The sequence below is a fragment of the Ammospiza nelsoni genome, chromosome 19 (genome assembly GCF_027579445.1).
Source record: "Ammospiza nelsoni isolate bAmmNel1 chromosome 19, bAmmNel1.pri, whole genome shotgun sequence".
NCBI classification, from domain to species: Eukaryota; Metazoa; Chordata; class Aves; order Passeriformes; family Passerellidae; genus Ammospiza; species Ammospiza nelsoni.
In genome coordinates this window covers 4,712,525-4,736,433 of record NC_080651.1, presented here as the reverse complement: position 1 = coordinate 4,736,433, position 23,909 = coordinate 4,712,525, and the positions used below count along the sequence as shown (strand labels likewise).

Genomic DNA, 23,909 nt, shown 5'->3' with positions numbered 1-23,909 from the left:
CTCCATCAGCCGCTCCTACAGAACTTGTGTTCCAGACCCCTCACCAGCCTTGTTGCCTCCTCTAAACACGCTCCAGCATCCCCACATCCTTCCTAAATTAAGGGATCCAAGACTGGGCACAGCACGGAAGGTGCAGCCCAAGCAGTGCCGAGCACAGGGCAGGAATCACCTCCCGGCCCGGGACCCCGCGTGTCGCTCCCCTGTGCCATCCCCCGTGCCATCCCCTGTGCCGCACGGGTCTCTCCTGTCCCCCGGGCCCAGGAGGCCTCTCCGTACCTGAGGAGCCTCGGCAGGGCCGGCGGGGGGCGGTTCCGGGGCCTGGGAGGCGGGGGGCGGCTCGGCGGGCCCCGGGGAGCCGCGGCTGCGGGGCCGCTCCGGGGACAGCCCGTCGTTGCTGCTGTCCTCCTCGAAGGCGAAGGCGTCGCTCTGCCGGGGAAAGGAGCCTTGGGAGCCTGTGGGGGCAGAGGGGCCACGGTCAGAGCCTGCGGGGAGCCACGGGCACGGCGTGAGCCGGGTCGGGCCCGCCGCCCCCTCCCCGGCCCTGGTGAGGGCACACGGGGGGCTCGGGCACCTCCGGGGGTGCCCCGCGGCTGGGGGAGAGCAGGGGGATTCCAGCCATACACAGGGCACTTGGGACAGGGAGAGAGGAGGGGATGGAGGAGCTGGGATCATGGCCCTTGTTCCTTGGGACAGGGAGAGAGGAGGGGATGGAGGAGCTGGGATCATGGCCCTTGTTCCTTGGGACAGGAGAGTGGAAGGGATGGAGGAGCCCATTCCACCAGCACAGCAGGGCTGGTGCAGAAGGTGGGGCTGGGGCAGGAGGGGCTCTGCCATCCTGCCCCTCTGCTGGGCTGGGATGGGAGAGGGGCACAAATCGCCCTCCCTGAGCTGAGCACCCCAGCTGAGCACCCACACCATGCATGGTCTCTGTCCTGAGCAGAAGGAGTGAGGTTGAAATCAGCTCGGAATGTGATCCATCTGCTCACAGCACAAGAGCCAACAAGGGTGGATGTGGCCGCAGGTGCACAGAGGCTCCCACATGCTGTCTCTGTGCACAGGTTTCACCCACAGGACATAATTCCAACCACTTCTACTGCCTGACAGCCCCAGGCTGCCCTCCCTGCACAGCTCCTGCACTGCTGTCTGCTAGTCAGATGGGCAAGGGCTCTTGACCCCGAGGTTTGATGATAAATAAAGTGCTGAGGAAAAAAGGTCTCATGTGAGCCTCAGGAGAGCTGCAGGTGGGGGTAGAGGAAGGAGCAGCATGGCCACACTTGTAATCTCCTCGTGCTCATGTCTGGCATTTGTCAGGCAGCTTGGCACGCTGATAGTGAGGTGACAAATGGGGAAGTAGGAAGGGCCTGGGGACAAGCTTCCACCTGTCCCTGCTGCTGCCCTAGCAATGTGCACCTTCTCAACGACACGCAACTCTGCTCTGACCCCTGGCCCTATCTGAGAGATAAGGGTTATCTCCACTCCCTGTGGCTGCTGGTGCCAGGGTGGGCGAGGACAGAGCCCTGGCTCCCTGCCTGAGCTGCTGCCCAGACATGGGCTGGGGAAATGAGAGCAGCTGTGTTCAAATTGCTGTCCCTGGAAAGAGGGTCTGTGTCCTCTCCATCAGAGGCAGCACCCAAACAGGTCCCTGAGCAGCTGCAGCATTGCATGGGCCACCTGGGCTGCATGGGAGCTGCAGGCCAGCATGGACATCCCCTCTTGGGACAAGTTACTCCAAGCAATGGGAACTTGTGGATCTGCAGGGCTCCTGCTGCGCTGACAGGGGAGTGTGTGTTGGGAAGTGGTGCCAAAGCTGGGAGCACAAGGGACCTTCAGGACACAGCGACAGCCCAGAGCACGACAGGAATGTGCTGCATCCTGCTGCTTGATACCACAGGGTTGTGCCAATGGGGAATGCTTCCCTTATCTGCCCTGCTCTCACCCAGCCTGGCCTGAGCGTATTGTTTCTGGGTCCCATGTCCCTGCTGTAATCTCAGGCAGGATGGTGTTTGCTCCAGGCTGTTTCTAATGCACTGGGTATTGTCCTCTGGAGCGCATTGGACAAAGTGATGACAAGGACCTGGTAAAAAAAGTTCCTTGTATCACTGCTCAGCTATGCAGGGCACTGGCGGCCTCCTGTCACTGGGACGTTGGGGCTTTCGGTTGGGGTCTGGCACTTTGTGCTTGCCCTGCCGGAGGTGATTAGAGGAACACGTCAGCTGAACTTTCCACTGTATAAACAGTTGAGATTCCAAGGTTAAAGTAAAATGATTTTAAACCCTGTCATCTTTCTGGTATTGCAAAAACAAAAGGCTTAACGTTCAGAAGTGCCGGTACTCATCTCCGCTATGTGTTCAGCCCTTTGCCCCAAATTGTGAGTACCACAAGGTGCCTCTGACTCCAAAAATGAGCTTGAGGATCCTTCAACTTCTGCAGAAACCTGAGGGATGGTTTCTGCACCATCTTCTTCTCATGGCACTCTATGGTACCAAGCAACCTAATGCTGGACCCTAATGAGCTGCATGTTTGACCCTAAATGGGATAGAACTGGCTTACAAGGACACGTTTTTCCCCAGCAATGTGATAGAACAGCATTGTGAAGGGGAGAAATTTAAAACTGAACAAATCATTTTTAAGCCAGACTTTTTAACAGTTTGGTCCTGTAAATCTCTGTTTACCACCAGCTCCTGACAAGGCAGCTGGAGAGATGCTCTGTTCGAGACTCAAGCTCATTTCTCCTGTCTCCAAACCTCAGCTCCAGGGGATAAAGTCATGCTCACACTGCCTCAAATGTTTATAAAGGGGGGGATTTTTTGAACCTTTTTTTTCCCACAGTACTCTCCTTTAGTAAGTGGCTGGGGAGATTTTACTTGAACTCTCCTTAAAAATTCCTCTTCAGGCAGAGTCCTGGAACATTTCACCTTCAAAGAGGAGAGCTGCAACACGCTGGGAATGGAGCAGCTCCAGGGCCAGGCTGGAGAAGCTGCTGTACATACACAGCCTGCCTTTCACAGCCCCAAACCAAGAGCAGGAATAGTTGTGGGGCAGGACAGAGCAATATCTGAGCCTGGAGTATTTAATGTCATTTAATATGGTTTCTGAGATGAAATAAAAGTCAAAGTGCTTCCTGTTTCAACTCTCATTTTTGGCATCTCTCCTGTCACTCCAAGACCCTTTCTTCCCCAAAACCTTGCCATTGTCCCCTGCCTGCTCTGAGCTCCAGAACAGACCTTTTAAACGGGATTATGGAAATGGAAATGATCCCATTAATTGAGGAACTGTGAGCAACAGAACAGAGCAATTCTCAGTGTCTCACTGGAGACCTGAGTGTCAGTTTGGACATGTGGACACAGCCCCAGACTTTAAAACTAAGAGTTGCTGCCATGTCACTGCAGGACCCTGCTGGCTTTCCTGCTCCTTTCTTTGCTTTTGGATCTCCCTGTCCTGGCACTGAGCCCTGGTGAAATTTGAGTCACCTTTCTGCTCTGTGTTGGCTCCCACAGCAGCGTGGGGGAAGTAATTGTGGATGATTCTTCCTCCCTCCTCTGGTGGGAGGAGGTGATGGAGGAAAACCGAGCTTAGGAATAAGAGAAGTGCTGGCTCTGGCTGGTAGGAGTGTGCCCTGTTTATATTCTCCAGCAATTTAGCACCCCAAGGGTGCTCCACACCCCAGGGATGCAGCATCCTGCTCTGCTGGGTCCTGGATACCACCAGAGGTAAAAAATAAAAGAGAACCCTCAGCCTTCCTGAACTGGCGCCACTCCACCCCCATTTACTGGGATGTGAGAGCTTGGCAGGGCATGAGTGGGAGAATCTGGGCTGCTCTCACCACCAAACCCTGTTGGGTTCTCTCCCATGCTGAAGGAAGGACTGTCCTCTCTCCAACATCACCACTGCTGTGCTCAGAGCCTTGGGGAGGGAAGGGGTATAAGAAGGGAGGTTCCTTCTGGGGGAATGTGGCTGAGCACTGGTGCATGTTTGTGTCACTGCTCTAAGATGAGAGCTCTGTGCTCCCAGGCTGTGCTGGACTGGGATGTTTACTCTGAAAATAATTCAATTTAAGCAATAAAAGCAGCTCTTACATCCAGGCTGGTCACTTCCTGCAGTCACTGTGGCAGCCCCTGCCCCACTCCATGCACACACACAACACCCACATGCACTGTCAGTACCTTTTATGGCCTCTTTCACAGCTGAGTCCACTGGAATAATATTCTTCTCCACCAGCTCCAAAGGACCCGGCCTGAGCGCAATCTTCTCATTGAGGTCATCTGCCAGTCGGGCTCTTTTCAGCTTCATTTGGGTGGACTGGATAGACCCCTCTGCAGCTGAGTCTGAAAGGCCAAACAGAGGCATCAGGGTCAGGGGCTCCTGTGGGCACAGCACTCAGGATTCCCTTCCCAGCAGTGGATTTCTCCATGAACAGTGGGCTTTGGCACAGAGCAGGAGCCAGCTGACCATGTGGTGCCCTCCAGCACAGCCTCTGGGGCTGTGGTACCTGAGCGTGGCTCAGCACAGCAGGGTCTGCTCTGCCAGACACAGGTCCTGAGGCTCAGAGAAGGACCCATGTCCCCAATCACAGCAGGATCTGCTCCTGAGGCTCAGAGAAGGACCCATGTCCCCAGTCACAGCAGGATCTGCTCCTGAGGCTCAGAGAAGGACCCATGTCCCCAATCACAGCAGGATCTGCTCCTGAGGCTCAGAGAAGGACCCATGTCCCCAGTCACAGCAGGATCTGCTCCTGAGGCTCAGAGAAGGACCCATGTCCCCAGTCACAGCAGGATCTGCTCTGCTGTGATTTGGGACATGGGTCCTTCTCTGACCCTCAGGCCCAGCTTCTCCATTCCCAAACAAGAGCCTCTCTCTACCATCCTGGGCTTGCAAACCCTGCCTACAGCTGGACCAGCCTCTGCAGGGACCAGGAGTGATCTGTGATGGAAACTTCGTCAGCAAACTGCCACCAAAAAGGGCCAAAGGGTCTCCAGCTCCTCTCTCTGCCATTGGCCCCTTTTGGGTTAGTGCAGATGGGAAACAGCTGGAGAATAGAACCATTGGCAGTGCTTGACTGGAGTAAATGGCTTACACTGGAATTTAAAATGCTGAGCCTTTGGCTGTGCACTTTTGGAGGTGACATGACTACAGTGCTCCAGGCCTTCAGGGAAAAATGAGCTGGGGAGGAGCAGAGCAAAAGGTAGATCTGGAAACTGCAGCCCTACCAAAGCCAGCTGAGAAACCCCAAGCTGTTAAATGGTGACAGAAGAATATCAACTTAAACAGAAAGATTTCCTGAACAAAGCTGTCTGGCTCCTCTCTTGGACCAGGCATGAGTAGTGAGGGAATGGGATCCTAAACCAGATCATTTCTGAACCCTGGAGGGTCTAAAGTAAGAGCAGCTGCATTAAGGTTGTTCTTTCTTCAAAGTCTGGACACTCTCTGGAAGAGATATTATAGGGAACATGAGCTACAGGGCTTGGCACCATGGAAATTCTCTACAGGAGAGCTGCTCTAGGGCCATTCACATTATACAGACCAGTGAACACAAATGAGCTCTTCAAGGTGAACTGTAACAGAAGGGAGGCCTGTAAAGCACTTGGATGATGCCAACTGTGTCACCTGCTCAGTTCCAATCACCTCTAGGTCCAAGTGCAAACTGTGTCACCTGCTCAGTTCCAATCACCTCTAGGTCCAGTTGTGAACAAAATGGATTTGTAAGTCAAATCCACAAAATTGATATGGCAAGACAGAGCTCTGAAATGCAGAGCAGGATGGACAGATGTGTGAGCAGAGGGTGCAGGTAAGGGGGTGTGGGGCAGCACATGCATCTTGCTGAGTGCACAGCCAGGCACTCTGCTCTCTGCAGTCTCTGTCCCTCTGTCCCTGTCCATGCCCAGGGACTGAAGCTGTCTCCATGTCTGGTAACAGCCCCCCAGCTCCATTATTTAACCTAAGGGAATCACACTCTCCATCTCTTCACCAAGCAATGGTGCTAGCTTTTTTTGGGATGGAAACCCGGGGGAAAAGCAAGGCAGCAACACTGATCCAGCACTGGACCCAGGCTCAGCCCTCCTGCCTGCCAGAAGGAAAAAGAAATACAGATTGCATCCATGCTGAGAGCAGAGGGCAGCAGTTACAGCTGCCAGAGAGTGATCTGCTTCTTCCAGGCAAGTGACAGGACTCAAGGAGGGAGGGAGGCTGCACATCCTCTCTGTCTCTAAGGATCTTGTTATCTCTGGAGATAACGAGGGACACTGTGGTGTTCTGCTGTCTGTGATGGGATCCAGCTCTGCCAGCTCTGCCTGAGAGGGAACACCAGGATGGGAGAGTAGAGGAGAGAGCTGCTGTGGCTCACAGACTGATAGCAGGGCTTTTCATACTGCCCTGCCTGGGTCACTGACTGCACGGGCTGTCACACAGAATATCCAGAATTACAGCAGAACAAAAGATGTCCAGCTTGGGAAGGTGCTACAATGGTCTGCTATAGGAATTTCAGTGCCCTGGACAACAAATTCCCTGGGTTTGCTCTTCATGATCAGATATTGGCACTGGTGTGTAGCAGAATTCTCTCTCACAGCTGTTCCCTACAGCATCTTACACTGCCAGAGATGGGAGAAAGCCTGGGTGGCCTGGGGACTGTGTCTGTCAGGAAATAAAAGTGTGTCCTGCTTCCTAACACCAGCTCTGGACACAATTTCATACAACATGTCCCATTTGAGTCTGCCCCCCATGAGCAGCTGGAACAAGGTAATGGCAATGATATTCCTGAAGGAACACAAGAAGGGCAGGAGGAACACAAGTCCCAGGGCAGGAGACACAAGGAGTGTGTGGGAGAAACTCTTACCTTGCAGAATGTGCATATTGACCAGGTCTGAGCGCTCAGGCCTGCTTCTGATCTTGTGCTTGAGATAATCTTCAGTCTGCAGAACACAAATGCAAAGTTACCTGCCTGGAGCAGCACTAAGGTACTGAGAGCACCTGCCCCTGGGCCATCCCATGATTCTTTTGAATTTATCACAAGCTGGGTTGAGTGAGCTCCTAAATGACATTTCTCATCCCTGAAACACTGTCCTGTTCTTGGGCAGAAGCTCCTCAGAAAGAGAACAAGGTGCATGAAGCTGCTGACTGTTCACTGCACCCACTCTGTGCCCTTTGCCATCACTAGTGGGCTTCTGATGCCTGAAGTGTTATGAGAACACAGGAAGGGTGACACTATTCCCTGGGAGTGGTGGCCCTACCCATCATGTCCCCTCTGAGATGCTCAGAATGCCCTGGCAGCAGTGGCTTCTGTGGGAAGCCCAGCACTTTGGGGTGAGACATCAGGCAGAACAAGTCCTGAACCCACTCAGACTCTGAACCCAGGTCAGCCACCAGGGTTAACCTTCCTGCAGCCCTGCAGGCCTTGTGCTCTGTTCCCCACCCAAGCTGTGATGTGGGTTTGGGAAAATCAGCTTTGCAGTCACTGCAGCTGGGCTGGTGCTGGACACGGTCCTGGAGCCTTGTGCCAACTCCCTCATGGCTTTGGGAACAGAGAGGCACACAGAGCTACAGGAGCACCATCCATAAGGGCCAAGAAAGAGCCTTGAGGGCAGATTACCTCAAAAATACAAATATAATCTTATCCCCTGGTGAAGAAAAGCTAGAGCTCAACTTAGACAAGCTCTTAGCTAAGCTGAGCTGCAAGAAGAAATAGCACAGAAATTGTACATAGTTCAAAGAGACTAAAATCTTAAGGATAAATATAAAAGAATAATACAAGCAGCTGGAGCAAAACTGGAAATCCACAGTAAAAAATGTACAGGATCATAAGAAAAAGATCTTATAAGGATTCTGCAGCCAGGATCAGGCAATGGAAAGTGCTGTCTGTGTTTCATAAACAGGAGAAATAATTCTCAGCATACTGCTGAGATGGCTACAGGATTTAATGCCTTTTAGAAACCATCCCCACTAAAAAGACAAATGGCTCTTTATCAAACAGGTGACTCAGCCAAGAACCTTCAGCAAGAAAAGAGAAGAAGCCCCAGTTGTCACGTTGGAGAGAAGGTTAGAGGGTACTCAGAGGAGTAAAATGTTCCCAAACAATTTGGAGACACATAAGGCTGGAGAAATAGCAGCTATCTATGGTTCTCCAGGAAACTGGGCAAAGGAGAGTAATTGCTGGCTTTAAAAGAGATGGGAAGAAGAAACCAGACAGCAAGATATTGAATCAAGCAATCAAACAATCTATAGAAATGAATTTTGAAGATAGCATGGAGGTGAGCAACAGCCAGGATGGATTTATCAAGAACAAATCCCATCACACCAACCAAAATTCCTTCTATGGAGAAATGACAGTTTTCTGGTACAGGAATAAACAATGAATATCATGCAGCTTGACTCAAAGCATGTTTTGACATTATCTCCCATGGCTTTCTCACATGCAAGCCAGAGAAATTTGGTCTGGATAAGACTAATATAAAAAAGGATCATAGCTTTGGATCACCAGAGGAATTGGAAATGGCTCAGAGTCTAAACAAGAATAAATCAAATCCTGTTACAAAGCAATTTTTCCTGCTAGTCAATATATTAGTTAATGCCTTGAATGATAGAAGACATACTCCCTCATTCTGAATCATTCAAGGCTAACTGATTACACCACACCAGGGTTTGGCACAGCTGATGATCTGAAATACATGTGCTGCAGATTCAAGGAGGACATTTGGGAAGGGCTGTGGTCAGGACACAGCCACAGCTAAACCAGGAGATTGGGCACTGCAGTGGATGAAGATTTAATGCACCAGAGATGCTCCTGCAGTGGTCACTGGACAGGGCCTTGCGCAGAAATCAGTTACTCCATGCATTGGGAAAGTATAAAAGGCTCTGGAGAATCCAGTGGTCAGCAGCTGACCCACAACTCCAAACCCAGAGCACAGGGTGTCAGCTCAGCCCTGGTCTGTGCCCATGGAAGGGTCTGGGCAGCAGCCACAGACATCACCCCTGGGTCAGAGATGAGACCAGTGAGGGGGCTGAGGGGAGGGGAGGTGGGTCAGCCCAGAACTGAGATGCCTATTGGGGCACAGGATGTAAAACAGCTTTTAAAGTGCTACAGAAAAAAACAGAGACCCAGCTCTGAATACACACAGTAATGTGCTCAAACCTCAGCAGAACAGCTTGGGCTGGGTTTCAGTTCAGAGAGCACCAGAGCAGCTCATGGCAGTGGGTGTCTGTCAGTGCTCCTTAGTCAGGACCTTGTCACTCTCACAGCTCCTGAAAGGTGCCTGTGCTCAGCTGGGGCTGGGCTCTTTCTCCAGCAGCACTGACACAACCAGAGCACACAGCCTCAAGCTGCACCAAGGGAAATACAGGTTGGATAGCAGGGAAAAGTGTTTCAGAGAAAGGGTGATAAAGTTCTGGAATGGCTGCCCAGAGAGGTGGTGCAGTCCTCATCCCTGGGTGTGTTTAACAAAGCCTGGATGTGGCACTGGGTGCCAGGGTTTAGTTGAGGTGTTTGGGCTGGGTTGGACTCGATGAACTTGAAGGTTTCTCCCAACCCAGTGATTCTGTGAATTCTGTGGATTCTGTGACCTGCCCAGTGGGGCTGTTCTGCTCTGGGGCAGCCACCCTGCAGCCTCTGTGTGCTGAGCCAGACAGCCCCAGGAAAGCCAGCCTGCTCTCTGTCCTCCACCCCAGGAATCTATTACAGAACATCAAAGTCTGCTGTGCTGGCCTGGTGCCAGCCTCTAACATAGCCAGTGACATGTTTAAACAAACAATAGACATTTTATTTACTAAAGTCTTTACAACGCCTCACCCTTCCCCCATTTTTTTCACAGCTTTTTTCCACCAACACAATCCTGTGCTGGGACCATGTGGGTTTGCCTGGTTCCTGTGCCAGGTCAGAGCAAGCTGGTGTCTGCACCTGAGTGCATTTAAACTCCCATCATGCATGTCCAACTAATCCTTAGATCAGGTCCTGCCTTGGGCTCAGCTCCAGCTGCTGTCCCACAGCTGTGTTCCTGCTGTGACTCCAGTTCCTTTGGACCCTGGCTGTTAATGAGCTGCATTTGTGTCTCTGGGGTGCAAATGATGAACCCTTCAGATGTGAGCTTTGTTAACATCAGCTGAAGCAGAGGAGTTTTCACAACACATGAACAGTTATCTGCTTTCTGTTTGCACAACATCAGCTTGGGGCAGTATCTGCTAAACAACAAATGTCTTGGAGTGACTGTCTGGAAACAGCTGCTGATCTTCCCTTTCCCAGGTCTAAGCAGGGCAGCTTTGCAAGGGAATAATGTTTATTATGGGCTGAGCTCAGTGTCTTCATTAGCACTTTCTAAACATGCTCATGGTTTGGGATGGACTAGACCATCCTTCCCCTTTCCCCAGGCAACTAGCCAGTGAAAGCTTTTGAAGAGAAAGGCAAAGAGACACAAATGTATACTTTAACTGTAAAATATATGACACTTCAAGGATACTTTGGATTGCTTGAAATTTTTTAAGCATACTAATCTTTCAGAGTCATGCTGTATTTCTTATGCTCGCCATTTATTACCACAGGAGACTTGGGGCAAGTGATTTGGAGTGTGTTTAAGTTCAGAAGAGCACTTCCCTGTGTTTCACAATCATTCTTCCTTGCAAAGGTCCTTTCCTATGTGACTGCAAGCACATTTTGCAGATTAATGGAACAAATTCTCGTGTTCAAGCAAAACCTGCATGATGAATTGCTTCCCTTTCTAGGATCATCCCTCCAGCTTGAGCAAGGCTGCATTGCTGGTGATTGGAAAACCAATGTGATTTCCCAAAAAGTGATCAGATCACAGAGTTTCAAAGTTTCCTGGAAATGGCTATTTCAGAGCTGAAAGGCAGAGCTCCTGCCTGGTGACAAGTGTGAGTTCCCTGGGACAGGGTGAGGTGGCCCCTGCATTGCCCTGCACCCTGTCTGACCCTGTTCCCTGCTCTGAGCTGGCTGCCAGGGGTGCAGAGCAGCCAGCACAGCAGGAGCAGCTGTGGATGTGACCTGGGGGGGAGCAGCAGCTCCACTGGTTGGAATTTACTGCAAGGACTGACAAAGCCATGCTGAACCCTGCCCTGCTTGAACCCTTTTGTAAAACCCCACAGCTCAGCACACAGATGCCCCATCTGCCCTTTTTCTAAACCATCCCTGCTCAGAGAAGGGGATTTGTGAGCCTGGCAGCATTTCTGGAGGCAGAGCAGTGCCCTCATCCTTGGCCGCTGGGCCAGCGTGGAGGGTGCCAGAGGAGGGGACAGTGGTGCAAGGTGCTTTCAAACCCCGTGACCATGCAAAGCAAGCCCCTGGGTGTGTTCCCTCTTTGGGAACTTCCCTCTGCAGGAGTTACCTTGGCTCTCTCCAGACTTTTTCGCTGTTCATGGAATGCAGATGGGCTTTTCAGTGCTGCAACAGGAAAGAGAGAGGAGCAGTCAGCACAGGAGCGGAAGCAAGCAGCTACCAGGATATTCAGCAACAGCATTTTAATGAGTGCCATAAAAATAGCAACACAAACTAGCTGTTCTCTTTATTGTGCTGACTAAAAATAACTCAGGAAAGCTCTGGGAAATCCCATGCTCTCAGCCAGTCCATGGCAAGAGAGCAGGGGGATGGAGAGCATGGGGAGAGCAGGAGGCACGTGGGCAGGGAGGGGTGCAGGCTTTGAAACACAGTGCTCTGTGGGACACGGCAGAGAGCAGAGAAATCCTTTCCCTGTCATGTGCCCTGCAGGTGTGGAAGGCATCACAGCTCCAGAAGACAGATCTGGGAAGAGCAAACACCTGTGAGCGACCTCAGCTGAAAGAAAACCTGCAGGTGGCTGAGGCTTGAGGCCAGAAGGAGGATTAACACCTGCCTCAGCTCCTGGGGTCTGTGTGCAGCCTCCAGTGGGGCACTGCCAGTGCTCCTTTATCCCTCTTCTGTCACTGACCATGGCTGACATTTGTCCTGTCCCCTGCTCAGAAGCAGCTGTGACATCTGGGACCTCCCATGGCAAGCAGCAGAGCATGTTCTCAGCATCTCCTGACTTCAAAGAGGATTTACCCAGTGGTGCTCCCAAAAATAATCCCTGGTGACTCTGGGACCAGTGAGCACCAGCCCCATGGAGCAGCCTGTACTGCAGTCATGGGGAATCTTGCACATTCCCCTTTTTACTGTGGTGGAGTGGAAACTGAGGCAGAATTTGCATGGTGAAGGGGTTAATACTTCTCACATCCTACAAAAATTCTTTTATGTCTGTGTAAGCAGACAAAACTAACTGTTCCCATTGGGACAAGGAAGGGGAAGGTGTCCTGACCCACAGAAACAGTGCTGCAACTCTTTGTCTGGCAACAGAAATTCTCTTTTCATCTTCTGAATGGGATCCAATAAAGACAGAAATTATTCTCATGCAGGCCTTGTTATCCTCCATCAGTCTAGGGGAGGATGGAAAGAAGACTGGGGAGAAACAGGAAAGCTTTGGGGGACCTCTGAATTGACTTTTGGTAGTCAACACCCAGGCAACCCCTGGAACATCCAGTGAGTGACAGAAAGCCACAGAGGGCACATTTCTGCTCCTGCCATTTGGAAAGCAGACAGACAGACAGACAAGCTGGTGTTGCTGTGCCACGCTCCAGTGAGCAGCCACCAGCCCTGGTGACAGCTGGTTTAACCAGAAGCAAAATTAAACAGGGCACACGAGAAAATGGAGTTAGCAAGAGAGAGGAGCTCCCCAGCCCTGCTGATGTGAGGTTCTGGTGCTGGCAGCGTGCTGCAGGCACTGACCATTGCTGGGCTATTCCAGAGGAGAGTGCTGCAGAGTTTAGTAATTTACCAAGGTTTTTGGAGGAATTAGGGGGGTGCTGCAGCTTGTATCAGCCTGCAGAACAAATAAAGACATTGCTAGCAATGCCAGGTCAGAGAAATTGTCAGGGGATGACATTTCAGCATGAGATGGGTGAGGGCTGGGGGCACAGGGCAGAGGTGCGGTGTGTGGTGCTGATCACCTGGGGAAAGCTGTTTTAAGGTTTCAGTGAGGATGAGGGGGTGGCTGTACAGCAGCAGGGCCTTCAAGCACAGGTATTTCTGCAGTCCATCACAGCCAGGGGGACTCACCTGCTGGTCCTCAGAACCAACATGGCATGGGAAGATACAGATAACAAAGCCTTGTTTTTCCTAAGGAATGTCTGCATATGCCCAAGCCATGGGGAAACTGGCTGGGGCTCCCATGTATGAAATGCTAACATCTGACACTTCCTCTTGATGTCAAATTCAGCAGTTAAATTCTGCCTGTTTGTTTTTATAATGGCATAAGTGCCTTTTCTTCTATTACTTTCAGTGAGTGAACCGTGCTCAAGTTTCCCAAAATGGTCTTCTTGGACAGAAACCAGACTGCAAAATGTCAGCCTAGAAGTTGGGAGTGCAAAGAAGCTGTAAGTAAGAGGAAAATACCCTTCAGTTGCCATCAGAGAGATTTGGCTGAACCCTTTGCAGTGTGTCAGGTTGGAGGTGTGGGGTGCCATGTGTGACAGCACAGCCTCACAGAGCACCCCAGGTGCACAAACCTCTCAGGGGGCACTGCTGCCCCATGTTCCTGCATTGCTCTAACAAATATCACAGCATTTTGTTTAAAGCTTCAGCCCCTGGAGTCTTGTGATCAAAGCATAAAATCTATATGCTTAAAGAAATAAGCAGGTGAAAAATGGAGAGTGTGCATTTATCAGTCTTAAAATCATTGATATATTTTTGTCATCCTGCTCAAGTTTTCCTGGTGCTTGGTGCTGACCAGAATGTCCTGAGAAGGTGTCTGGGGTTCAGGACAATCCTCCAGCAGGGACAGGAGAGGGACAGGGTGCAGCAAGCAGTGCCAGGGCCATGCCTTAGAGAGGTGGTGTTCTGCTGCTTAGGCAGGAGCTGCATCACAGCCTGCAGGGGCAACCAGAAGAGACAGAAGTGCCACAGCCTCTGGGAAATGGTGATCTCAGCAGTGACCCCAAGGGTCCTTGATGAGACAGAAAGGAGATTCCTCTACCTGGGTCCCAGGTAAGCACAGATTTGCACATGGAGCCTGAGCTAGGTCAGGATGGAGTGTTCCACTGAGCAGGGCTGAGCTCCCAACATCCTTTCTCCAGTGCTGCTACAGCTTTCATGATGCACCTGCAGGTGCAGAAGGGGATGGTGTTCATTCTCTGACTTTTTGGGCTCTGACTTTCTGGTGCAGAATGGTTTCATGATAATGCTATCCTGGGGGTTGTCCTTCAGCTGGAATGCCAGGTGAGCAGGGCTGGGTGGGGGCAGAGGGGGAACACATCTGTCACTGTGCAGCAAGCAGCTCCCATGGCCTCAGGGGTGCACTGACAGCTCTGCCCTGTGGGGTCCTGCCTGGGCACACATCTGGGGATGTCCCAGCCCTCCAGGGGTTGGTGTGTGCACTGGGGCCAAGGCAGTTCCCAGAGCTGCCTGGAATGACCCCCCTCATCCTCTCCCTTGTCCTGTCACAGAGGTTCCTGGCCTTTACAGGAGCACAGGAAATTCTCTGCCCTTGCCTTGTGCACAGCTCTGTGACTCCCCTGCTGGAGCTGGATTTTCTTGTCCTGCTAAGTGACCTCTGGGACAGGGAGCTCTGCAGCTGAAATTCTGGATGGTGTAAGGCAAGCATCCCTCCTGACTCCAGCTTGAGCAGGGCCATCACAGTCTGTGTGATAAATGCACAGCACCAGGGATCACCACATCTCTGCAGCCTATGGAAGCTCTGAGCAGGCAGCTGGTGCCACACAGTGCCCCAGCAGTGCCCAGGATGAGCCAGGATGAAGAGGCAGAGGAGGTACTCACGTGGCATGATGCCTTGGTCTGCCAGCTGCTCACGGGTCCTTCTCTGCTGGAGCCGGAGCTGTAAAACTGTGAGAGAGAGAGAGAGAGTCAGGGACAGGGGCAGGATTACACAGGGACAACGTGTGCAGGGTTTGTATGTGGCACACAGCTCTGGCACTGCTGGACCAGCCTTGGCAACAATTCAGCTCATCCCAACAATTCAATTCATCCATCATCCTGGGAACCATGCCTGTACTTTGAGTTAGTCAGATTCTACACCTTTGCTTTGCAAATTTGTCTTCAAGAAAACACAAAACTCATTCCCTGCTGTCCTGCTGGAAGCTCAGTACAGCCTGCCATGAGTACAGACACCTCAGTCACAACAAGCACAAACTTCCCTGCCCACCAGCACAGCCCCAGGCTGCTTCTCCTCAGCTGCCTGGACTGAGCTGGGCTTGGAAGGAAAAGAAAGGCAAGAACAGCATTTTTGTCCTTGGGAGCAACCTGCTCTGCCAGCAGCTCATGTCCACAACACAGCTTTCCTGGGATGTGGGATGGAGCTGAAAAATAATCCCTCCCAGAGCAGTCCCCAAAGCATGGGGCTCCCTGGGATGCCAGTGCTTGTGACTTTTTCATGTCCTCTGGACAAACCATGTTTCACATTCAGGGCAAATGTTTAGTGAAGGCTTCCTATGGGACAATGATCTCCTGCCAAATTCCAGCACTTCTTTGGACACCAAAGATAGATTCTTGCTGTGAGGGAAAAATGCAGCCTTCAGTATGTGGTGAAGTCTGTGTGTGTGCTGCTCTCTGAACCCAGGGGGAAGCTGGTGGCTGAAATCACTGGCAAACCTTGCTGCCAGGGGGTTTGTAACCCTCCTGTGCCCCATGGCACCACCCTCACCACCTTTCTTAGCCCCTCACTCTCTGAGTACCTACACTGCACCCAGTTATCTGCAGAAGTCACCCCCTGATGGACCCTCAACAGCAAATGGGGCAGTCCCTGCTCTGGGAATGCCTGGGTTTCCTCCTGGGCTATGCAGGCAGGTTAAAGGTGTGAGCTGTACCCCAGTTTCTCTGCACAGAACCTTCTCTGTGACTGCTCACAATACTGTGCACTTTCCCTGAGGAAGAGATGGATCTTTATCGGATAGGTGAGTTCAGGGAGGTCAGAAACTGGCCAAGAATACAACCAATCTGCTGCTCACCCAAGAATGGTTCTCTACTCTCCTAGTCCTGGTCCAGTGTCCCAGGAATTAGAGAAGCCTGCCTTCAAGTGAGGCAATTTACACAATACCACATTATGGACAGGAACCAGAGACAGCAAAGCCTTCTCCAGTCACACACAGCACCTTGCCAAGGCCACAGCAGTGTCCCAGCAGGCTGTAAAATATCTGAGTGAGGATCCTCCATCACTTCCCTTCACAGCTCCCACGGGTGCCAAATTATTTGCACCATTTCACTCCAACTTCCCACACAGCCAGACCAAGTGCTGCACCACATCCACACAGGCAAGGGGATTCCAACAGTCTGTGCCACATTCCCTGCTGCTCCTGCTTATTTCCCAGCCCTTCCTAGCAAACAAACAATTCCCCAGCCCCCTGGAGCAGCCAGCTGCCAGCCAGGCTGGTGAGGAGGAAAAGGAGAGGGTACAAATCCCCCTGGGGCATAGCTGGGAGGGTGATGATGATTTCCCCTGTGGTGGGTGTAGGATTCATCATCTGCCTGCTGCAAGAAGTGATGGAAACCTGGGGGTCTCACTGCCACAGCTCTGCCACTGCAGGAGCAGCACCTGGGCACCCAGATCCCCCAGATCCCACTGGAGGAGCAGCACTTGGGCACCCAGATCCCACTGGAGAAGCAGCACTTGGGCACCCAGATCCCACTGGAGAAGCAGCACTTGGGCACCCAGATCCCCCAAGATCCCATTGCAGGAGCAACACTTGGGTATCCAGATTCCCCAGATCCCCCTGCAGCTGGTCCATTCTCCACCTCACAGCCCCTCCTCTGCCTCCTGCCCTGTGGTGAGACTGTCACAGAGGGGTCTGGGCCTATGGGATGACGATGAAAAGGTCTCCAGCTTGGTTTTTGTGCTGAGGGGCAGAAAGGCTGTGAGCCAGCAATGTCACCCACTGCTCTGGGGTGACAGAGAGCTGAGCAATTCCTTCCCTAAGCAGGGAGTTCATCATGGGCCACGCTGAGCTTACAAATCTCCTAAATCTGGCCCATCCTTAAGCTACAGGGCAAGGAGGAAAATGTGATGCTGTCAAATAACGTGAGGACAGGCCAGTGCAAGTAGCAGCCACCTCCAGGAGCAGCACACACTCAACAGATGAAAGAGTTACTTCAGCCACCAAATATTCATCCCATTCTGGACCTCCCCATGCAGTAGGATGCGTGACTTGACTCTTAAATATTTCTGTGGACTTCCAAGGCCTGTTGCAAACCATTTGAAGAAATGTAGTGGACAGTGTTAGACAAAAATGCTGAACATCCCTGAACAAGAGGGGAGCAGCCTCTGAGGCAGTGCTGGAGCTTGGCAGATGCCAGCTTAGGGCTTGCACCTTTCTCTTACAACCTACAGTGCTTAAAACCAGGGCTGGAGGAGCCCCTGGCACCATCCAAACCATCCTGCAGCTGCTGCTTTCCTTGGAGCTGTGTCTGACCCCAGCTCCATTCCTTTCCTTTTCCTTTGCTCATGTCTGCAGGCCTGAGTGCTGCATGGGAATTAAACTTTCATGAACATTCTTATTTTTCAAGGGAACTGCTCTGTTAACACTTCAGAGGAACATTTATCATATGAAAAGTGGTGGCTGGAGCACTGAAGAGACAATTTTGGTGCCACCCCCCATCCTTGTTGGCTGCCTGCAGCAGTTTGGATGGTGAGAAGTGGCAGTCAGGGAGCAGCCAGGCACACTGCTCATCCTGTGCCACCACCACCTCCCTTTCAGCAATCCTGCTCCCTGCTGGGGTACTCCACGATGAGAAACCCTCCTGGGATGATGAGAGACAGGGCAGACCTATCCCAGTGAATTTTCTGTTAGAAATAAATACTCCTCTCTTCTATGCTAGCACCAAGCCCCATCCAGTGATATTGGCTTGCAGAAATGTCCTGTGCAGTAGGGCTGGGGTGCAAACAAGACCTCCTGGCACCAGCTCCAGCTGCCTCTGGTGGCACAAGCTTTGAGCCCTGTGAGTTGCAGTCCTGAGTCATCCTCCTCTCCCGGAGCTGAGCTCAGAGCTGGAGGAAGCTCAGAGAACAGCTTGGGCCTTGCCTGGCCTGGTGATGCACAGAAAAGACATGTTCACATCTTCTCCCCACCCCAGAACAGGCAGATCTGGCATTTCCTTCAGCCTCTGAGGACACTGAGTCTGGTGCTCAGCAGATAATCAGGGTGGGATGGGATTTTATCACCTCCATCACTGGGGCACTGCCAGAGCACTCCAGCACCATCCTGTCCTTGGGGAATTGGCTGAGCAGCCCAGGGCTGTGTTATCCTTAACATGACCTCTGTGGGACCTGTGTGAGCAGAGATGAAGCTGGAAATGGCACTGCTCAGCCAGGACAGCCCTGGTCAGTCCTTTCCTAGGTGGGCACTGCTTTATCTCTGCCTGTGATGATTTCAGAGCTGGGAACATTTTACTTCTAACAGATGTGCTACAAATGTGTGTGTTAGCTGGGAGACTGCACTGAAAAATCTCTGCATGGGTGAGAACTTAATTTCTAACCCCAAGTCTTCGGGTACCTTGGAAGAGATATTAGGCTAGCACAGCTGGCTAGCAAGGAGCCCAGAGCACCAAATGGGCACAACCAGCTGTGAAATCCCTCTGAATCCATCATGATGTGCAACCCAACCTCACCATGGTCCTGAGAACAGGCTCTCCCCTTGGAGTCACCCTTTCAGCACCCCCATGAGCAGCCCAGACAGATTTGTGCTACAAGATCTTTGATTGACAAGGAAACATTAAAACTGACTGCCCATTAAAACACCGAGGGACAAAATGCCAGAAAAACGAAACTAAGCACAAACTGATCTACATCAAGTCAGTGTTTTACAAAAACTTCACAAAATAGTCTCATCAGCTACAGCAAGGCCATGTTTGAACACACACACACTGACTGTGAGCTGCATGAGTTCATGATCTGAGAGGAAACACAGGCACATGCTTTATCTTTGGACACCAGGAAAATCAAAATAAAGATTCTGCCAAAACGCCTGGCCAAACACCCTACCAAGACCTATTCTCTTCTGCCTTTATTGACCTGCTGATTTTGGTCCAAATTGCTCTGGCCACTGGAGGCAGACAGAATAAATTCCTCTCCCATCTCAGTTTCATTCAAGCCCTATGTGTAAGCAGGAATTCTTTCCTCCATGGAGCCAGGCAAGTCCTCTCTGCAAACCCACACCCATGTGTCCACAATTAGGTCTTGGTACCCCATGCCAAGCCATGCAGAGCCTTATTTATAGTGTTAAACTTTCACTTCTCACCAATTATCTGAGTTACCACTGAAGTTAGGCAGATGTTGGCTTTGTAAGCTCTCTCCATGTAGCTGCAAAAAAAAGGTCAGGGCTAAGGTTGGATCTGCATTTGTCAGCTTTGTTTGCTTTGTCTGATGCCAAAGCTTCTCCAGTGCTGGAGGACAACTGGTTTTTACTCAGAGCAAGAGATCACATAAATGATCATCTCTGGGAAGAGTTAAATGTGTTTCTGGAACAGCCCTTCCATGTCCTGTTGATTTAGTGCAATCCCATTGATAGCTGGATCGTATGGGACAGCATGGCAGACTTGAAGAATCATCATTCCTGCAAAATTTGTCAGGATGACCTCAGATCAGAATATTTCTCTTTGGCCAAACAGACAAAATAAAGAGGCACACAGCTCCTTGAGGAAGGGAAGCAGGACCCTGCAGGACTGCAGTGTGGGAGTGATTTTCCTTCTCTCCTCAATGCCTGGCACTGGGATAGCCACTGTCCCTCCTCACGGCTGTGTCTTCACTGGGACCACTGCAAGGACAAGAACAGCAGAAACAGCTCTGGCACTCAAGGCATCATGGCTGGGCATGCTGAGAAAAGCCACTGCCACTACCAAGCAGCCTTTCCTGCATAAACACACTTGTGCTTGCTGCTGGATGGAAGTGAGGGACAGGAGAGCTGGCCCTGGAGCCACACCAGTGCCACCATCTTCCAGCTGCCACCTCCTTGCTCCACTCTCTGCCTGCTGCTTAACACAGAGATCAAAGGGACTCTGGGAGGAGGAAACACCAAGTGATGTATGTCCAGCTCCCCTAAACACACTCACATTGCTCCTTCAGCTGCCCAGCCTGTGCAGGCCAGGGAGAGACAGCACAAGTTCAGTTATTAAGATTTACTTCAGCCCTCTTTAATATTGGCCTGGAATCCTTCAAAAGGGATTCAGACTCATCATGAGTCATGGAGCACAGCTAATCCTTCCCAAACCTGGAGCAAACAGAGCCTCACACCTGCTGGCTGAGGAGCATTCCCAAAGTGATGGAGCACAGCTCAGTGTGGCTCCTTGGGGCTGATCCCTCCTGCCTCTGTGCAAGCCACACAGCTCTGGAACTGCTGCTGTCCCCTCTCACAGCCCCTGAGCTGTGCAGGATGGTGTGGGGCACAGCCATGGGCTGTTTGAGGTGTTCAACTCTCTTCCAAGCGAATGGAGGATGGAAAATCAGAGCTCTGCACCTCCTTCCATGCCTGTAGAGCTTTACAGCTGACAAATCCTGCACACAGGGCAGGGACACCACGGGAAACTGTGCCACAGAGACTTTGCAAATAAAAGATATTCCATTAAATATTTGCTTTTTCTTCTCTGTTCCCCATGTTATTAAAAATCCAGCACAGACTGAAAGCTGCTTTATTGACTTATTTGGGTTTCTCAGCATCCTGATCTCCTCCCTCATCACTCTGTCACAACCAGGGCTGTGCTGTGGCCATGTCCCATGTTAGCAGTGGTCACAGCCTTGAGGAGAGCGAGGTGCAGACAGCATTTGGGATGTTGATGAGCCCAGCTCTAACAAAATCAACAGGCAGAGAAACCCTGTCAAATGGGAAGCTTGCCTTTCACCAGGCCATAGCAAGGGATAGCAGTTGTGGGAATAAATCATGAACCAAAGAATGCCCCACAAATTAACTGTCCTAGAAATGCTGAAAGGCACGAGAATTTATGGATGCAAAGACCCACAAAGTTTACTTTTCCTGGAGAATCATTTGAAAAATATGTTTAGAGAGCTCGCTGTTGGTTCCATAATAAAGCCAGCTTACAAATAAACCAGAAATGAGCCTTAAAAACAATCCTGGTTCATTTGAAAAGAATGCAGGGACAATGCACAGCCCGTCCTCCACTCCTCAGGGAGGTGGCAGTGTTGCTTTGTACATGCTGGAGGAATTGTTACAGACTGAGATGTTTTTTTCAAATGAACAGCAGTGTACCATAATATACCAACAAAATTTAAGGAATGACTTAATCTAATGAAATGTAAGATCAGAGCGATATGGAAACCACACCAAAGACCTGGACCAAGGCTTTGTATAATTCAGCCAGACTAGGACACTTGTGTTTGCACACACACTCTGGGGTTTTCAACCAATTGCCAACTTTGTATTTGCTGAGAAAACAAAGTTTAGTTGACCACCCAGCTATCTAAGAGATCCTGATAACACCACTCATGTCTCCCATCAGTACCATAAATCTCCCATTTCATTATCTACAGTGAGTAAGGAGGCAGAAACACACACGGCGTGGGTGACATGCCAGAGCGGGTGCACGCTCCAATGTGACTGCCCTGCCTGCATTTAAAGCATCCCATGCAGCACATGCAGCTGATTTATCTGCACACCTTCACAGATAATATCCCCAGGGAGAACTTCACCTCTGGGAAGGTCAGAGAAAGCACCCTGAGAACAATTTTTTTGGCGGTACTGTTAAAATTTGCAAAACGACAAGTCAGGATCCCCACTCCCCAGGAGAGCATACTTACTATAGATGCAGCCAGTGACTAGAGGCATGAACATCCAGCAGAGGGGCTGCTCTAGGAGAGACTGTCCCATAGTTCACCTTCACTCACCTTCACTCAGTGCCTGTCCTCAGAGAAGCCCTGCCTGGTGCTTCCCCTGCCTCACGAGCTGGAGGCATGTTTTACTGCAAACCCTCCGCCAGCGGCAATCAATTGTGTGTGCCTCTGGTTTTATTTCTCTGATGATGTCACTTTAAATACTTTTCATGTTCCATTTGTTATTTTTACTTCTAAAAATGACGCATTTCTTCAAATTCATTTTTCTCCAATTAGTCACAACTTAATGGAACAAGCTCGGCTGCCTGCCTGTCAGAGAGGGTGTCAGGCCCGTGCTCCCCATGGTTATCCCACCCAGACCCACAGGAGCACCTGGAATATACACACAGCAGCAGGCACCTTGTTTATCCCAGATGCCCTTTTGGCTTCCTGCCCAAATCCTTCCCAGCAGGGCCAGAGCAGGAGAACCGGGAGCTGCAGTTTTACCCAAATCAACCACGGACATAAATCAAAGACAGCAAAAAACCAGGAGGCAAAAAAAGCAAGAGAGAGGAAGGAAGATGAGTCTCTCCACTTGTGGAACAGCCTCTGGAAGAGCAAAGCCGTGACAGCTCTACAACCCCTCGAGTCTTTTGCTCACATGCTGCTTCCCAACATTTAATGCAAAACACTCTGTGCCTACGGCTTGACAGAGAGAGAAGTTTTAAGAGAAATCTCAAGGTTTTCCCTACCTGATCTGAACTTGCTCCGAATCAGCAAGGAGTGCTCAGACCCCAGGAGAGTCATGGTGACTCGGGGAGCAGATCCAGACGCCCCTCACTTAAACCATTAACTTCCTCCACAGGGAAAAGCCGACCAAAGCGTGCCTGGTGCTCAGCATTCATCCAGCTCTCCTGGACTCTCGGGGCGCTTTTACAGCCGGCTGGCAAGGAGCAGCAAGTGGCTTTGTAAGATTTGGTCCCATCCAGCAGTGACCCTGCACAGACACCGACTGCTCCCCCTGTGCTGTGTTGAACTAATTAACGTGGAGCCAGCGGGAGCCTCCTCCCGCTCGTAGTTTACTACCAGCAGCTGGGTGTCCTGGCTGATGTCATCGTCTAGCGGGGAGCAGCGACTATCGGAAAGGGTCTTAGCAAAGACAGAAGTTTGATATCTGATCCTAATTACTACCGGCCGTACGCAGCCAATCCGGGCGCTCCCCGTCTGCGCCGACTTTGGGAGCCGCTGGAAATATCAACACAGCCAGGGCTTAACTCTTTGCAGCGTGGTGGGACACGGGTCCTGCACCTCCCTGGGGCTGGGGGGCTCAGCTCCCGGAGGCGAGGGAAGGGCTGGGGTCGGGATGAGTGTTCCGGGCAGAGGATGCCTTTGGGAAGGTCCTTCCACCTGAGCGCTGCCTTGGGTGCGCTCCCGGCCAGGGGCACAGAGTGCCCGCAGGGATCAGGGGTGAGCACGGGGCTGCTCAGGTGTCACCTGGGTGTCCCTGCTGCCGCACAGGTGTGCCAGAGCCGGGCTGCTCTGTGCACTCCTTTCCCGAGGGTTTATCCACCTGGGATGCTCCCGTGTGCTGCTGTGGCACACGGACACGGGATAGGAGAGGCAGGGCTGGGCTGTGGCACACGGACACGGGATAGGAAAGGCAGGGCTGGGCTGTGGCACACGGACACGGGATAGGAAAGGCAGGGCTGGGCTGTGGCACAGGGACACGGGACAGGCAGGGCTGAGCTCTTGGCACATGGACACGGGATAGGCAAGGCAGGGATGAGCTCTGAGCACATGGACATGGGGCATGTGAGGCAAGGCTGAGCTTTGGCACATGGACATGGCTTCTGCAGGCAGGGCTGAGCCCTGGCACACGGACATGGGAGACACAAGGTATGTGAGGCAGGGCTGAGCTCTGGCACAGGGACACGGGACAGGCAAGACAGGGCTCAGCTTTAGCACACGGACACAGGATCTGTAAGGCAGAGCTGAGCCTTGGCACATGGACATGGGATCTGCAGGCAGGGCTGAGCCTGGGCACACAGACACAGGATCTGCAGGCAGGGCTGAGCTTTAGCACACAGACATGGGGCATTGGGGCAGGGCTGAGCCTTGGCTCCAGGTTCCCTGTGCCAC

The 23,909-nt window shown here is 51.6% G+C and overlaps 1 protein-coding gene across 1 annotated transcript in view; it reads right to left on the bottom strand.

Annotated features, from left to right (window-relative positions):
• MYOCD (myocardin) overlaps positions 1-22,696 on the bottom strand; it is a 32,836-nt gene extending 10,140 nt beyond the window's left edge. Inside the window, exons 1-6 of the mRNA XM_059485810.1 lie at positions 22,523-22,696; positions 14,780-14,845; positions 11,322-11,377; positions 6,830-6,905; positions 4,164-4,325; positions 277-452 (exon numbers count right to left, since the gene is read on the bottom strand). Of these exons, the coding sequence (XP_059341793.1) occupies positions 277-452; positions 4,164-4,325; positions 6,830-6,905; positions 11,322-11,377; positions 14,780-14,845; positions 22,523-22,577 (591 nt within the window). The 5' untranslated portion in view covers positions 22,578-22,696. The remainder of the gene's footprint in view (positions 1-276; positions 453-4,163; positions 4,326-6,829; positions 6,906-11,321; positions 11,378-14,779; positions 14,846-22,522) is intronic.
• Positions 22,697-23,909: the final 1,213 nt, after the last annotated feature.